We start from the raw sequence: 16,181 nt of genomic DNA, 5'->3' as shown, positions 1-16,181 counted from the left end.
GTTATTGTGACTTCCTTGCTCGGCAGTCACCATGGTGTGGCCATTCACCTGCGAGTCAAAATAGGGGACACATTTAACCCTGAATAATTTCGCATTCGGTAATTTCCGTGAGACGTATACGTTTACGCGTCCTGATGTCACTCTCGGAGAAACCCACCCCTTTTCTCTTTGGTGAAGACAGTCGGCCATTTTAGGTTCACCAGTCGTGATTTCACCTCGCTACAGTAGGACGGAGAACGTCAGGATTCAATTCATCATATTTCTATTCCAACTATAGTGGAGAATTACCTACTATGAACTGAAACTCTTCCTAAAATCAATACAAAGTAGATGCTAGTGAAGTGACGCATAAGCCAGTAATCTCCAGTGCCGAGTTGTAATTTTTTGCACCTCAATGTAGCGTAAGGAAATGGCTGTGGAAAGCATGACTGTCCTTCCAAACTCCCCAACTACCAACCACGAACACAACAGTCTTCTGACTGACGAAAGGTCGAGTAATTCTACAATCATATTTATATGAAATTATCTATTTGTCCTGTGCTTTTACACAAAAAGCCGGGTTTTTGGTTTTGTTTTGTTTTTGTTTTTTGTTTTTTTGTTTTTTTTTTTGGTCAGAGGAATTAAATTCGCCTCTTCTGGAAAACGAGTAAAGAGGTAAAGAACGCCATGTTTACACGACAACGCCAACTGGGAGGCCATTTATCACCTGGGATAACGTTATTCCCTGTATTTTATGACGTTATTTCAATCAACGATGAATCTACTGGATTTAACTGGTCTGAAGAAAAAAAGACGAGGTCGAAACAGCTGGTCTATTATACTATCATCGCCAAACTCGCTCGTTCAACGAGTAGGAACCATCGGTTGATTACTTGCCCATCCAACCGTTAACTCACTAATTGAGGTTAAATTCAAATGTGTGTGTGTGTGTGTGTGAGAGAGAGAGAGATACACAACGATGACTGAAATAACACAGGTGCAACAAATTCAGGCGATTGTCTGTCTCTTGCTAACTGTGGGCCCGTTTCTCGGCTGTCCTAGCAACATTAGCACTAGCCTAATGCTCCCAACGAGGGAAGCTACGCTAATGGTAACTACGGCCTTTCTTCTCGCAGTACCGTTTAATCAGACATCATTTTGACTAACACTGATAAAAGTGAGGGCTTTTAAATTATGTAGTAATGCGTTTAAATCTGCTCTTTCTTTTGCGGTAAACGTGTCGCCTAAACGGAAAGACGTAGCTCATTTTCATTACGCACTTTAAGTTGTGCTCCAGTCTTTGAGCGAATCTGGAAAACACTGGTCAAAATGGTTACTTTCCCTTTGGTCTTTTTTGCTCTATCCTAAATATTGATCTGTGACTTGGCCGCTTGAACTGACCGACAGTTCAAGCGCGTTTGTGCTTTTTGATGGTTACTCTTTTTCTTAAAACACTTAATTTACAGTTGTCTACATGCCTTGTCCCAAACACCCACAAAACTCTCCAAAATGAGTCAAATGTCTGCAAAGCATCCTAGGAGGGTTTCAAATCAAACACAAAGTTCCCTCTTTCCAAAGTCCCAAGAGTAAATTTACTGTGTCCAGTTGACCCCAATTTCAAGTCCCACAAACCCACTAGTGTTCCTGAAAGACTAGGGAAAACTTTTGAGTGAAAAATAAGAAGTTCTGACACAGTAAGTATTCCCCATTTTAATCATGGCCCTTGGCTTCTAGACTGAATGATCTGACGAACTCTTCCACTGTGCTCTAACAATGTATGAACAATCCTGTGATCCAGTTCTTCATATACAGAATGTTCATGTGCACAATAGACTTTTAAGGATGTCTCTCAGGTCTTTGCTGTGTTCACTTTTCTTAGAATGGATTTAACACTTTTCATGGGAAACAGGTTCATTGGTACATTGATACTTGTGTAGGTTCTAATTAATAACTCTGTAAATAACAGTTGGTTCTCAATTGGCCTTAAGTTGGTGGTGGACTAAAACTAAAACTTCTTACCTGTCCTGTTCCTTTCTCTGCTCCGTCTTGGGTGGGTGGCACATTGTTGGCAGCAGCTTGTATGTGTAGTATCTTGGCCTCAGCCCGACAAACCCCTGTGCTTGATTCTAGCTGTGTCAGGAGAATTTTGATTGACAGTCCAGCTTAACATGCCAACAATGAGGCAGGTGAATCCTACAGAGGTCATGATGTTTGCACTGAAAGAAGCTGTAACACAGCAGCTGTCAGACCGTAGAAAGGTGCTGAGGGTGGTAGGGAAATTTAACCAAAAATAATAGTTTAAGTGTTGCATAGTTTTGAGAAAAAAACACTATGATAGTATCTGATACTGACTGTTTGTGTTGAGCAATTATCATAAATACACATCAGGACAGATGGACAGGAAAGAAGTAAAAGTAACAGGGAGTGCACAACAAGTTAGCAAGAAAGAGCAGGAATGGGATTCAGTCGCTAGGCCAACTTCAGGTTCAAGGAAGGGACTTTGGAACTAAATGGATACCTCTGGGTTTAGGAACTAACTTATCGAAGCAGGATACAGATTTATCCTGATCACGATATGTAGTTGTGTCAGATTAAAAGACAGAAACCTTTGATATGACTCAGGTAAATTTTTCTCTTGGGAAAAAATATCATTGTGTTCTGGCAACTTTTTATTGCTGTGATCACTGATACAAGTGACGATTTTTATTCTCTGTTGCTGAGCATTTTGTGTGTGACATAGAGGCAAAGATCATTATGGCTGATTATTATGCCCCCTGCCCCCATTAGAGGAAGCTGGCCTGCTGAGGATGTGAGACAGTGCAACTGGCATTTTGGCTCAGCAAGCCGCCTGTGCCATCCACCTATTTTGTCACTTTAAGGTGCGCCCTCTGTAGGGGTAGCTGTGAAGCAGGTGCCTTTTGGGAGCATCCTATTCACATCTCCGTGGCCTCAGGCATCACTCCCAGCCTGCTGCAGTCTGTGATCTTGGGCTGGTCTGGGTGTGGGCCTGATTCAGCCCGTCACACTGATCTTTGTCAGTAAAAATAACAGGACAGGTTGTGGTCTAGTTCTTGGATCAAATTGACACTTTGTTCTCACCTTGTTCCTCTGTCTTTTGGGTAACATTCTGACAGGAAGGGAAGAACACAGTAGCAGTTTTCATGTAAAAATCCATCAGAGCTTCTGTATATGTGCACTTCGTCCTGACTAGCATATCATGTGGTTAAATACTGATGACAATGACAATCGGAATCAGAAATTCTTTATTATTATTAAAGCCAGCCGTTTGATAGACTGAAAAAAAAAAAACCACAAAAAAACACTGTAGCTTTCTACTAATTTATGTGTATTTGTGTCTCTGAGTACACCTGTCCAACTCACTGATTGCAGCATGTGGTTTTCAGTCTTGTTAAACATTCTGCAAGTAATTTTTATCTCTGTACACGTGAAATATCAACATATGTAAGAAACATAGGCGCTATGTAAATACACCACTGGTGTACAACTGGCAGACTCAGTCACTCACAAAAATACTTTGTTGTCTTTTGGTCCCATCTAATGTGAATCACACCGACATTTGTCCTTTCAGTAGAGTGAGGTGGTCTCGGAACAGAAACCTAAGGTCCTATGGCTCCTCTGGCACTTTTTTACTGTTCAGGTCAAAAGTTAATATTTCACACAAGTGTTATTTGGACCTTTACAGTGTTGACAGCCTGAATGATGCTTTGCATCTTTATCATATCTTAAGGACTCGGTAGACTTGAACCCGTGTTTGAATAGCTTAAGATGTGATTGCGATACTCATTACTCTTGGACAACAGATTTAATTTGTAGCTTTACCAAACCTCTGTACTAGTTTACTGCCAATTCATCTGCAAGCCCGCTAAAACAAAAACTAAATGTAAATTTTTTTCCTTGACAGATGAATAATTTTTAGATGTTGAACACATGACAAGATGAAATAAATAACATCCGTCCACATTTGTTCTGTCCAAACAGGCCAGAGGATGGAGAGCTGGAGGAGGGTGAGCTGGAAGATGATGGTGGAGAAATGGAGGAGGAGGAAATGGGAGGAGGTGTATCTGCTGTAGGAGGAGGTGGCGATGGAGGAGATGAAGCAGGAGGTGGAGGGGAGGCAGGAGGGGAAGGGCCCGGTGAGAGGCCCCAGCGAAGTAGGGAGCGCCATGCCAGCAGTGATTCTGAAGACGAGAGAACTCACCGTCGCAAGAGGAAGAGGAAGAAAGAGAGGGAGCGAGAAAGGGAGAAGAGGCGGTCCAAGAAGAAACGAAAATCCAAGCACAAAGTAAGAATTTCAAAAGAGTTTGTCCACCTGCTCCTCAGCTTCCTGTCTCTGTTTTATATGCCCCCTCTCTTTTCATTTCTCTCCTCAAGCGTCATGCGTCCTCTGATGACGACCACTCAGACTATAGTGATGACTCGGACTACAGTCCCAGTGAAAAAAGGAAGTATCGAGAGTACAGTCCACAGTACCCCCCCCCTGTGAGTCTGACATATTTAAAATGTTTGAGTCTTCTGTATTGTTCGATTTTCAGTCATTCCTTTTTGTTGAACGTGACATAATCAAACACTACTACCATATCTAGTCTCATGGAGGCTATGGCGGGTCCAAGAAGGGGAGCTACATGAAGATGGACAAGCAGAGTTATGGAGGCTATGATGACTATGAGGAAGACAACTACGAGGGAGAGGAAGATGAGGACATGGGAGATGAAGATTACGATGACTTCACTAAGGAGCTCAACCAGTACCGCAAGGCCAAGGAGGGAGGAGGGGGACGCAGTGGGCGAGGTGTGTTCATGGGTAAATCATGTTTGTGTCAGCTACATTCCAATATGAGTTCATCTCTGGATGTCACTTTTCACTTGTTGCAGTCAGACAGTGGTGTCTGTGTAGATAATTTAAACATTCTGTGTTTGCAGGGGGCAGAGGCCGTATGAAGAGCCAGAGAGGTCGTGGAGGAATCAGAGGGAGGAGAGGTCGAGGAGGTAGAGGAAGAGGAGGACGAGGTGGAGGAGTAAAAATGGGGGGAGATAATGACGACGGTGATGGATATGGAGATGACATGGAGGTGAGTGGAGAGCTCAGCATGAAGGCTGGTGTGTGTTTGCATTTGTCACAATCCAGGAATGGGTTTTCCTTCATTTATTCAGTGATTCTGCCAATTACTAAATGAAATAAATTGCTAACATTAGCACTTAGAGTCAACTGCCCTCCATGGATGGATGAATAGATTGGGCAATAGATAGGTCATCTGAACTTGTCTCAAAAATCAAATCATTCATTCATTCATCTATCTTCTACCATTTCTGGGTCACGGGGGGTGCTGGAGGCAATCCCCGCTCACATTAGGTGAGTATGGGGTACAACCTGTACAGGTTGCCAGTCCACTCACACTCAGACGTACTGGCAATGTAGAGTCACCAATCAACCTAAGCATGCATGTCTTTGGACGGTGGGAGTAAACCGGAGTACCAGGAGGAAACCCACGCAAGCACAAGGAGAACATGCAAAACCCACAGAGAAAGACCCCAGGCCGGGCAATGGAACCCATGACCTTCTTGCTAAACATCAACAGTGCTAACCTTTATGCTGCTGCGCTGCCCAAAATCAAATCAAATTCAAACATTTTTGTATAGTGCAAAATCATAACAAAGTTACAGCACCGCATTTTGCATTGACCAGAGACCAAACTCTCTAGAGTTATTAAACATACCAAACAAATCCCTCCTTGAGCAAACACTTGTTGACAGTAGAGGGAAAAAAATCCTTTGAGAGGCAGGCACCTCAGACTGAACCAGACTCAGGGTGGGTGGAGCCATCTATCTCAACCAGTTGGGTCGAGAGAGACAGTGATGGTGAGAGAAAGAGAGCATGAGAAAATAGAACACAATAAAAACATACCGTCACAAGTATTAATGACTGATGCTACTCAGGTACATTAATATCAAGACTAAGTTCAAATATCAGGAGGTGATAGTAGTGTTAATAATGCCAGTTAATCATATTGCTGAGCTGAACATACAGTACAGATGAGTACAGATGATTCACCACCTGTAGGATGAGCATAAGAGGGATCAACACAGACACGGGAAGAAACAAAGCTAGTGACAAAGCTAGGGACAATGAAATATTAGCTTATTAACCTCTATTAAACACGAACATCAGTGGGCTCCCTGGCTGTTATTTCCGCTCTCTTCTTGTTTACTTCTGCACACAGAGTGCTGCATGATGTCTTGTTCTTATGCCTATACAGAAGAAGCATTGGGACCAGTTCACATTCAGTCCAAGATTTAAAAGATAATGTAAACAGCTGCATAAAAAATTTAAAGAAATCCAAGTAGTCTAAGAGCAGGATGAATATGGCAGCCATTTTGTTGTCTGAAGCTATTTGAATATCATTAGTAACTTTTTCCAGTGCTGGTTATGAGCTGTCATGTACTCCAAAACTTGATGGCAACTCTTCAAAAAGGCCATTTCTATGCAGATGTTGAAATAATTTGTTTGCAACAGCTTTTTCATAAATTTTTTTTAATGAAAGAGAGGTTAAATATAATTAGCCAAAAAGTCTTTATCAAGATTAGGGTTTTAGGCTTTCAGAACTGGACTCTTGAAAGTCTGTGGTGCATAACCTGAATATAAACTCACTTTGAACAGATCTGGAAGGCATTAATTGAAAAACATCTGTCAACAGTCTGGTTGGTGTTGGTATAAAAACAGGTTAATGGTTTAGATAATGAAACTCATGAAACTAGCTCAGAGGGATTAAAAGGTGAAAAAGAATCAAACTACAAAAACATACAATCGTTGCTTATAGCTATAGGTTCAACTGAATTGTGATTCTTTGTCTGCCTGGCTAAAGTTCTGAAGAGAAACATTTTGTTCTTGTTTTCTACTATTAATAAGGAAGGTATTTGCTGGTCTAGAACTGAGCCAACCTCTTCTGAGTCACTACTTTGTCACTACTTGATATTTTTGATTGGCAACAGTATCAAGGGTTGTACACAATGACACCATAGTGGTGTTAACCTATATAGGGGGTGAAAGCCTCTATTGCATTGACACATGGAATTGGATGAAATTGAATTTTCTCCTTAATTTTAGCTGCGGCATTATCAGAGACATTTACTGTAGCAGTATTTTTTCCCTGACTTTATGTAGTCCATTACTGTATACTCAAACATTATTGAGTGATGGTCAAAATAAAAAGGGTTTTAAGGAAATATTAAATTGTCAGTTTCAATGATATATGTTAGAACAAATTCAAGGGTATGATTAAAACAGTGAGTGGGCTTGTTCACATGCTGTCAATGTTGAAATTACCCACAATATTGATTTTATCTGTATTGAAGATTAACTCTGATTAAAAACTCAGAAAACTCTTTGAGTAAGAATCAGGTGGATGATATACTGTGACAAGCAGGTTTTTCTATTTTCCAGCTCATTTGTGAAAAGCAAAAAGTCTTTCAAAAGACTTATTACTTTTAATTCTTAACAAGCTGGAGTGAAGTATCACAGTTACCCCTCCTCCTTGACCTATTTTACGAAGAATACAAAAATATGAATAGGAGGTGTAGATTCATGTAGACTGACTCTGTTGTTGCCAGGTCTCAGTGATACAGTAATGAGAGGATCATGTATCAGATAATTGACAGCAGGTCCAAAATGACACTTTTTGTACTACGTGTCTTTCCAGTATGAAGATGATGACTATGAGATGGGGGACTGCGACTACGACGACTACTCTAAAGAACTCAATCAGTACAAGAAGTCCAAAGACAGAGGCAGAGGTGAGTTCAGACCTCAGGTGGTTGTTCACGTTAATGTGACTCTGGTAGGTCTGTGATGGAGATAAATAGGATAAATCCACAGCTGTGTCTGACAGCTCCAAACAATTCACTGACTCTAACAGGAAGTAAAGGAGGCCGCGGACGAGGCAGAGGAAAAGGGGGGCGGGGCATGCTCAGAGGAGGGAAGGGTCGAAACAGAGGGAGAGGAAGAGGTGACATGGGTAACGATGACGACAACAATGGGGACATGGACAATGGGGTAAGACCCCTATAGTCATAACATCATCCTGGACTCTCATGATACCACGTCTGAACAAGTCAGGTCATCCAAGGTTCCTAGAATGTACATTTGTTGATTAGTTTGTGTGTTGTAGGATGGAGGAGATGGAACTGGATCAGGGAGGAGAAATCAGAATGAGAAACACCAGGATAAAAAAGGGAAAGCTATCTGCAAGTACTACATCGAGGGGAGGTGCACCTGGGTGAGCAAGCATGAATAACTCTGAACATGTTGTCATTTTACTACTGAGAAACCTGGTTCTGGGCTGGTCCCTCAGACTCAGATGTCAATGTGAACATTTTTATCACCAGGGGGACCACTGCAACTTTAGCCACGACATCGAGTTACCAAAAAAGAAGGAGCTGTGCAAGTTCTACATAACAGGATTCTGTGCCCGAGCTGACCACTGTCCCTACATGCATGATATCCTTTACCACTGAGCCAGTGGCGTCTTGTTAGAGCAAAATAATTCTTGGTAAATTGGGGGCAGTTGTTTCAGTTAAAACGTTTTATCTTAAATTATAATTAAATAATATTTGAATGGTGGGAATTAAACAGCCAAAGAAACAAACAGTTGAAGTTTAACCCCATATGACCTATAATAGAAGAAGTCCACCAGTGCATACCTTTACAATTTTACATGCTGTGGTGGCATTTTTTTGGAGTATTTTAATTTGCTATACATCAATACAACCTTCAGATCTCAGATTTTAATAATATGTATGTACCTATGTCCATATTAACTAAATAAGTGGCTACAAAGTGCAGTACACCACAAAAAAGAACATTGTTTCTTTTTTTTTTTCTTTACACATATTTTACCAAATGTAAAAAAGTTGCACAAAGTCCTTTCAAACCACAGAAAAGTTATTTTGAGTGAGTTTATTGCTTAATTTCTGAGATACACACGTTTTTATAAAACATTTTGCACAATATGCAAAATGATGGCAAGTTCAATAAAATAAACAATTTACGATAGTGCAGTCCAGTGTCAAAATGTGGCAGGTACTTATGAAGATACAGGTGGTAGCATGGCGAGAAGTGACATGCAGGAAAATCATGTGATAGTTCATGTTTACAGCGAGATGCTGAATATTCGATCATCAGAAGTGTTGTAAACAGCTGCAAAATAGATTACAATATTTTTGTTGTTTGCGCTTTTTTACTTGACTTTTGAAAACCCATTAGTGCAAGGAAACAGTGCTCTGGAACACACTGAATACCTGGTATTAAAGTGTCACTCCTCCAGTTTCACATTAAAAAAATTGGTTGCAATTCTACCAGCGTTTAAAAATAGATATGCAAACAAGCTCCTGCCAGTTCTAAAGAGTTAACAGTTCAGGTAACACTTGATTGAAAAAGAATGTGTATGAATCTTTTTGAGAGTTTGTCCTTGACTCTTGTGCTACGTGAATTCCCCTGTAAGCTGTTCCACACCACAGGCAACTGTGTCAATGGAGATGAGTGTATGTTCTCACATGACGCCCTTACTGATGATACTCAGGAGCTGCTCAACAAGGTGGGATCATGGGACTTCACACTTAGGTCCTACAGCTTTCTCTATCCGCCTCTCTTTTCCTGTCTCAATAGAGTTTGATATATCTATTGATGATATCTAAAGATCTAAACATTTCAAAATTCGCCTTAAGTTTGGAAGCTGAAGTCTTGATCCCCTTTTTGTTAGATGCTGGCTGAAGACGCTGAAGCTGGAGCTGAAGATGAGAAGGAAGTGGAGGAGCTGAAAAAGCAGGGGATCAACCCTCTTCCTAAACCACCTCCTGGTGTTGGCCTCCTCCCTACCCCTCCGCGACCCATTCCTGTTGACACCATCACAGGACCTGGGGACTTTAATTGCCCTGTGGCTGGTGACTTTGGAGGTCTTCCAGGGCCCAACCAGGGTGCCATTACCAGCAAAGGACCAACTGGACCTGCGCCTATTCCAGGGCCTGGGCCTGGGCCAGGGCCAGGGCCTAATCCTTGCACTGCTCCTCCTGTCCATGGCCTGGATGGCAGTTCCTTCCAAGGAGGACCCCCCAATCCCAACTGCCCTCCTCCTCACATGGGCCCCCCACCTCCTTGTCCTGGAGGGGGATGTGCTGCAGGAAAGAAAATCCCCTCATTGTTTGAGATTAAAGTTCAGCCAACAGGACAGTTGGCTCAGAAACTCGCTGTCAGGTAATAATTGAGAGAAGGCACATTAACCAGGGGATGTGATGTGCAACGCTGGAAATCTCCATAGTCTGTACATGTTTTTGTGTAATTAATCAAAATAGAAAATATTTGTTTAAACTCATGGGGTATAGAATTTATTTTTTGATTTGTAGTTATTGTGTCATTTGATCGGACTAAACCTTCAAATATTTTCTTTGTAAACTCATCTTATCTTGGTTCACTTCTTTCTCTCTCATCAGAAGCCAGACTCCCACCACGAACCAGGGTCAAACTCCAGCATCAGGACCACAGGGGGCCCCAGGGACCACCCCTACCCGGTTCCCTGCTCCTCCAGGCATGATGTCCCCTGACATACCAAACATTGGTCCCCCAAATATGGGTCCCTGTGGACTGCCAATGATGGGAGGATTTGCCTCTGGAGATGGCCCCCCTCATGGAGGTCCAATCCCCCCAGGCTCGACTCAGGGTGGAAACTTTTTCAATAATTTCTTCAATCAGCCAGAGGCTCTGAACATGGAGGGAGGGGCACCTGAAGGTGAGTAATCCACAGCCAGCTCTGGTAGATCTCTTACCTGTTGTTCACTGTATTCAGTAAAATCACTTTTTCCACTCAGATGACAACTATCAGGCTTTTGCTGGCATAGACGAGGAGGGGGGGGCAGGGACGTTTGGGAATGAGTCTGGTGGCCCAGACAGCTCTGCCAATGGCGCATTAGTCGGTCAAGGAGGGATTCCTGTTCCTGACTTCCTGCCTCCGGCACAGCGGGTCCTATTCATGAGGATCCAGCAGAAGCAACAGGAGGAAGAGGAAAGAGCCCGCAGGATGGCTGAGGGGGGAGCAGAGAAGAGCAGAGATGCTGAAGGTAGCAGAAATGTTTACAAGTGCCATCAGTCCTTTTTGAGTGAGTTGTTTATTCTCTGCCTAAAAAAAAAGTCCCATTTGTAATTTCATCATATCATCTCGATCATAGCTGAACTTTTCTTTGTTCTCCAGACTTATTCAATATTCACTACCATCAATAAATTAAGTTCTGAGATTGTTGTATTACTTCAGATTATTTTGCTAACACCAAGACATGTTGGTTGTCTTCCCACAGGGGACTCAGGGAACTGGTACTCTAGTGAAGATGAGGATGGAGGTGGTAGTGTGACCTCGATTTTGAAGACACTCCGTCAGCAGACCCAGGCTCCCCAAAAGTCTGATGGTCCCCCAAGTGACCCACGCCTGCAGAAGGCCTCGCTTGCTAATCCTCCAGCTCGCCCAGCAGACCCTCGCTTGGTGAGGGACCCACGTCTAGCACGTGCTACTGAGACGGTACAAATCTCTGACTCCTCCCACTCTATGCCTACTTCCTCTGGACCACCTGCAGACCCGAGGTTAGCCCGACTCGCTGCTGCTGCTTCTGCTGGGTCCAGTTCCCATGCACCTCCTACCTCCAAACCAGAGCCTCCTCTGGTCTACAGGCCGCCGCCACTGACAACACCAACAGCAGAGGAAGAGGAAACGGAGCGGGTTCTGCGGGACAAGCCAGTGCCAGTTCCTCTGGACCCCCTGATGGGCATGGCTCTGAGAGACCCTCGCTCTCAGCTGCAGCAATTCAGCCACATCAAGAAGGACATTGTTCTCCATATGCCGGCCTTTGCCAAAACCATCACCTGGTCCCCTGAAGATCTCCTTCCCCTTCCCATCCCCAAGCAGGACTTCCTTCCCCTCCCTCCAGGAATTCCTCCAGTGTCCTCCCTCGATCCTCGTCTGTGCCGAACTCAGCAGCAGCATCATACTTCACTCCCATCACAGCCTCCTCCTGTACAGACCCCTCCCTCTATGGAGCCACCTGCTCCCCCCTCCTCTTCCACTTCCTCCCTCCCAGACTTTGAGCTTCTGTCTCGTATTTTGAAAACTGTCAACTCCAGCTCATCTCAGACCCCCTCCCCTCCTCTACTACCTAACTCTGCTGCCCCCATGTCTCTGCTGGGTCCAGCCCCTGCCATACCTCCTGTCCCCACAGAAAAGCCTGGTGACCCCCGTATGGCCCGTAAAGGCCCAACTGACCCCCGTCTGCAGCTGCAAAAGTCAGCTCTGAAGCAGTTGTCCGATCCTGCACCTCCTCCTGTCCCCTCTACATCTCCAGCAACAACATCTGTCTCCGCTCACTCAACCATTGCTCCCTATGATCCCAGGCTGCTCTCTTCAGGTGGGGCAGGACGCAGTGTAGGGACTGGGACGCCAGGGGGAGTCAGTGTGCTGAGCAGCATCAGTCTCTATGACCCTCGGACTAACAAACCCGGGAGCCCCAGTAGTAGCAATGGCTCCAACAACTCCCCCAATTCAGCCAGCACAGAGTCTAAACCCAATGACCCCAGCACAGGAAAACCCAAGTCCAAGGAGCCCCTGTTTGTCCGTAAGTCTGCGCTGGACCAGCCAGAACTGGAGAAAAGTGGAGAGCAAGGGACAGATCGATACAACAGTTATAACAGGCCCCGGCCCAAGCCTGCTCCTTCACCCAACTCCACTGCTCAGGGCGGGGCCTCTGCTGCTGGGCCAACTACAGCTGGAAGCCAGGTGGCTACTGGAGCCACTGCAGAACAGGGGCCTGCGGGCATTCACAACCTACCAGTGTCGTCACTATTTGGCGTGGTGAAGCAGGCAAACAAACATGGAGGGACGAGTAGCCCCTTTGGAGGGAGTAGCCCTGCACAGCCTGAGCAGGTGGCCGCGGAGCAGGACAATGCCTCACTGAAGGATGTGTTCAAAGGCTTTGACCCCACAGCTTCCCCCTTCTGCCAGTGACCCTCTGACCTTGAACCATGACACCACCATACTCGTGGCTGGCAGATTGTTTTAAAGTTTTCGGACACTGAGTGCATTATAGAGAAACGCACTGGTTCAAAGAACTGTGAACAAAATGCTGTGCAACATTTTTGATGCACACAGACAGATTTAATGCAGTGTGGCAGGTTCAGATCCTATCAGAGACTCAAAGTTTATGGGATCAACTTCAAAATACAGTTCAAAATTTCTATTTTAAACAAAGTTATTGATATATAGATAAATATATTCCCTTCATCTCAGTGAGCAAAAAGGACAGATTTCCTCCCAGCTGGCTTAATTTTCTCTTTCAAATTGTTTTGTTTTTTTATTTTTGAGGGGTATAGTCTGTGTCTTTGTCCACAGTGACTAAATGCAGTACTGAGGTAACGCCCTCATTTCTCTCGTCACTGCCTTTACATTCAGTCAGGGCTTTGTCCTTTTCATTGAGAGACCGTGACTCATGTTCTGCTTAAATCTGTTTCAACTTTCTTTGTTTTTAGTATTTATTTTTTCGACTGTGAGTTTGTGTGTTAAAAGTTTGATTGTTCAGCTCCTCATGGACGCTTTCATTTCAGGTATTTAATTCTCATCTAAAACAGCTCAATTAACTGTCATAGGAAGTGACCCGAGACCTTCCAGTGCTGACTCGGTGTCCCTTGTCCCCCCTCACTAACGTGACAGGTTGACATGTGGACACGTGATTATTTGGCACCAAGGACATAGACATGAAAGACACTCAGACTGAAATCATAGATTTCATTCATTGGCTGACAATTAGTGCTGTTCAGGGACATTAAACAAGTTTGTGTGGTTTCTATTGTCTATGCTAAAATGGTAATGTCACCAAAGGCTCAACGTGTGATTGGATACATTGTCCAGCATTTATATTGCTCTTTCTGCCTTGATTCACGGGTTCAGAGTGAGAACGTCTTGAGGCCATGACAGCCAACAGAGCCACAGCAGCCTCCAGTTTGGGGTTCTGTGGCAGCAAGACAATCACTACCTGGACCTAGACCTGATGAATGTGTCGACTTGGAGCCCTGTCGGCCATCAGAAGTCACTTCTTGGTGGAGATGTTGCCCTGGAGTGTGAGCAGCTCTTGACCGAGCTTGAGCTTGGATGGGCACTGATGTAGGTTTTGGGAAACTGTGGTGGAGCTGTCAGACGCGTTGACATCCACAAGGTTCAAATTCTAACAGGTTCACTCTCCACTGTCTCGTGTATTAATGTTGATAATTTTTATTTATTTTTTATACTTGGGTAAATATCCTTCGTCTCTGAATGGTTTTATATGTCAGGTTATGAGTGCACATGCAGGCATCCTGTAGCAGAAGAGAGGCTTATTTTTTATTTGTTTTTGTGTAAAAAGACCCAAACTGTTTTTGTGAGCCTGCTGGAAGATGAGTGATAATCATTTGTTCCTTCATAATTTTGTTCTTTTGTAAATTGCATTTTTTTCTCCTGCTATGTCAATTTGAGCAGTGGCCTGTTTTCTAACTACACTGAAGGTGAGCTTGTCAAAGTATTTGAATAAAATTGATACTTGATTAGAAAGTTAGGGCTGTTAAGTTCTCTGTTCTTACAATTTTTTTTACCTGTGGCTGTGAAGCCAAAATGAATAAATGTTTGTTTTTTTTTTTTTTTTGTCGGGGATCAGCATTTCATTAAAGCTGAGGGTGAAAATCAAAGGAGTTGACTGACACTCTTTCATCCACACAACAACTGTTTTGTAAAAAGACAAATGTTTTGAGTTTCCTTTGGTCTTCGTGTTTTAAAACCAGTGGTTTGTTTTTCTTTACAAAAAGAAGCCTGCTGGTTTGTTTTTGTTTTTTGTTTTTTTAAGTTCAGGATTGTTGGAAATATTTAGACTGAATGGATATTTATTTCCCACTTCCTTCTCCAGTCACATCATCAGTGGTTTAAAGACACCTTTGACCCAGAGCAATGTGTTTTTGTCACAGCTTTGACTTTGTTCTATCTTTAGGACTGAAGCTGATCCGGATGCCAGCAGCTCCCAGTCCCTTTCCTCATTCGTCACCATCCTCCAGTGAGTCACTTCCTGCTGCTCCCCTCCCATCCTGCAACACTGGCTCCACGAAGAAGAACCATTCATCCACTAACTAAGAGGTTTTAATCTCACCCTCTCTCACGCGCGCACACACACATGTTGGTCCTAATACCATTCATCATGGATGTAACACAGCTGATCCAGCATCAGACACAGACACAGACACAGAAACAGTGACAATACTGACTGACTGACCAATGCCACAGTCATCGGACACGGGAAGACTGGTGTTCCTAATAACCTGGAAACTCAGTGTAGTTCAGCTGAAGTGTGATGTAAGCAAGGTGCTTTTTAAAAAAAAAAAGAAAAAAAAAGACAATGATTCTGTGTCTTGTACAGCCAAGACATCTACGAGGGTGTGTCTAGTCACATGACTGGGAAACCATCTAGACATGTGATTCTTAACTCTGACCACGAGCGCCAACTAATGGGCTGCAAAAAACTGGACGTTTTTTGCACTTTCATTGCAAAAAACTGGAAGTTTTTTGCAGCACCTGTGGGCCAAGAGGGCTGCGGAACCGCAATGCAGCTTCTTACCACTTGGTGGCAGAGAGGCAGCCAGTTGTTAAACATGCTCCAATAAGCAGCACCAGAAGACACCAGCTGCAAACTATTGGCTGAAGTAATGGAAGTGGAGTTTTAAAACGAAACAAAAAAAACCCCCACCCCCTCCTCCCCAAAAGGCTAAATTTGTGCGCCAGTACAACCCTGACTTTATTAAGTTCAGCTTTGAGAAAGGAGGTAGCGAGGCAGAGCCCAGAACCCAATGTGCTGAGTGAGGGCTAACGCTATCCAACAAAGCACTGGAGCCTTAAAAACTAAGGCGGCGTCTAGAAACCCAACATCCAAAGTTAGTTGGATTTTTCTTGTAGCAACTTGATGAGTTATAACTGATATTCTCTTCAGTGTTGTTAAATTTACAGTTAAACTGTAAGTGGACTTGATTTGGTTATTGAATACAAATCAAATCAAGACTCGGATCAATTAAAATGAAAGTGTTAGTATTTGAATGGGCCCTGGGCCACTTTGTACTGAGAAATTTGGGCCCAGGGGTCAAAAAGG

General features: G+C 43.6%; 1 protein-coding gene across 2 annotated transcripts; it reads left to right on the top strand.

Moving 5' to 3' along the window:
* The first annotated feature begins 180 nt into the window (after positions 1-180).
* zc3h4 (zinc finger CCCH-type containing 4) lies at positions 181-14,697 on the top strand. Of its 2 annotated transcripts, none has more exons than XM_029517556.1 (14): positions 181-489; positions 3,979-4,282; positions 4,372-4,479; positions 4,584-4,788; positions 4,920-5,068; positions 7,694-7,787; positions 7,910-8,046; positions 8,162-8,269; positions 8,379-8,490; positions 9,477-9,586; positions 9,752-10,242; positions 10,479-10,774; positions 10,854-11,102; positions 11,337-14,697. In XM_029517556.1, the coding sequence occupies exons 1-14, from the start codon at positions 410-412 to the stop codon at positions 13,028-13,030; spliced, it is 4,137 nt and encodes a 1,378-aa protein (XP_029373416.1). In that variant the 5' UTR covers positions 181-409; the 3' UTR covers positions 13,031-14,697. The 2 variants fall into 2 exon arrangements, with proteins under 2 accessions (XP_029373416.1, XP_029373415.1); XM_029517555.1 differs by having other exon boundaries at positions 4,584-4,800.
* Positions 14,698-16,181: the final 1,484 nt, after the last annotated feature.

This window comes from Echeneis naucrates, chromosome 13 (assembly GCF_900963305.1).
Source record: "Echeneis naucrates chromosome 13, fEcheNa1.1, whole genome shotgun sequence".
Classification (NCBI taxonomy): domain Eukaryota; kingdom Metazoa; phylum Chordata; class Actinopteri; order Carangiformes; family Echeneidae; genus Echeneis; species Echeneis naucrates.
Note: the sequence above shows the minus strand (reverse complement) of the source record. Positions and strands in the feature narration are given on the sequence as shown.

Coding starts and splice junctions, on each gene's coding strand:
- zc3h4 (XM_029517555.1), top strand. CDS start 410: ATGGCTGTGGAAAGCATGACTGTCCTTCCAAACTCCCCAACTACCAAC. Junction 4,480..4,583: donor GTCCACAGTACCCCCCCCCT/GTGAGTCTGACA, acceptor TACCATATCTAG/TCTCATGGAGGCTATGGCGG. Junction 7,788..7,909: donor GTCCAAAGACAGAGGCAGAG/GTGAGTTCAGAC, acceptor TGACTCTAACAG/GAAGTAAAGGAGGCCGCGGA.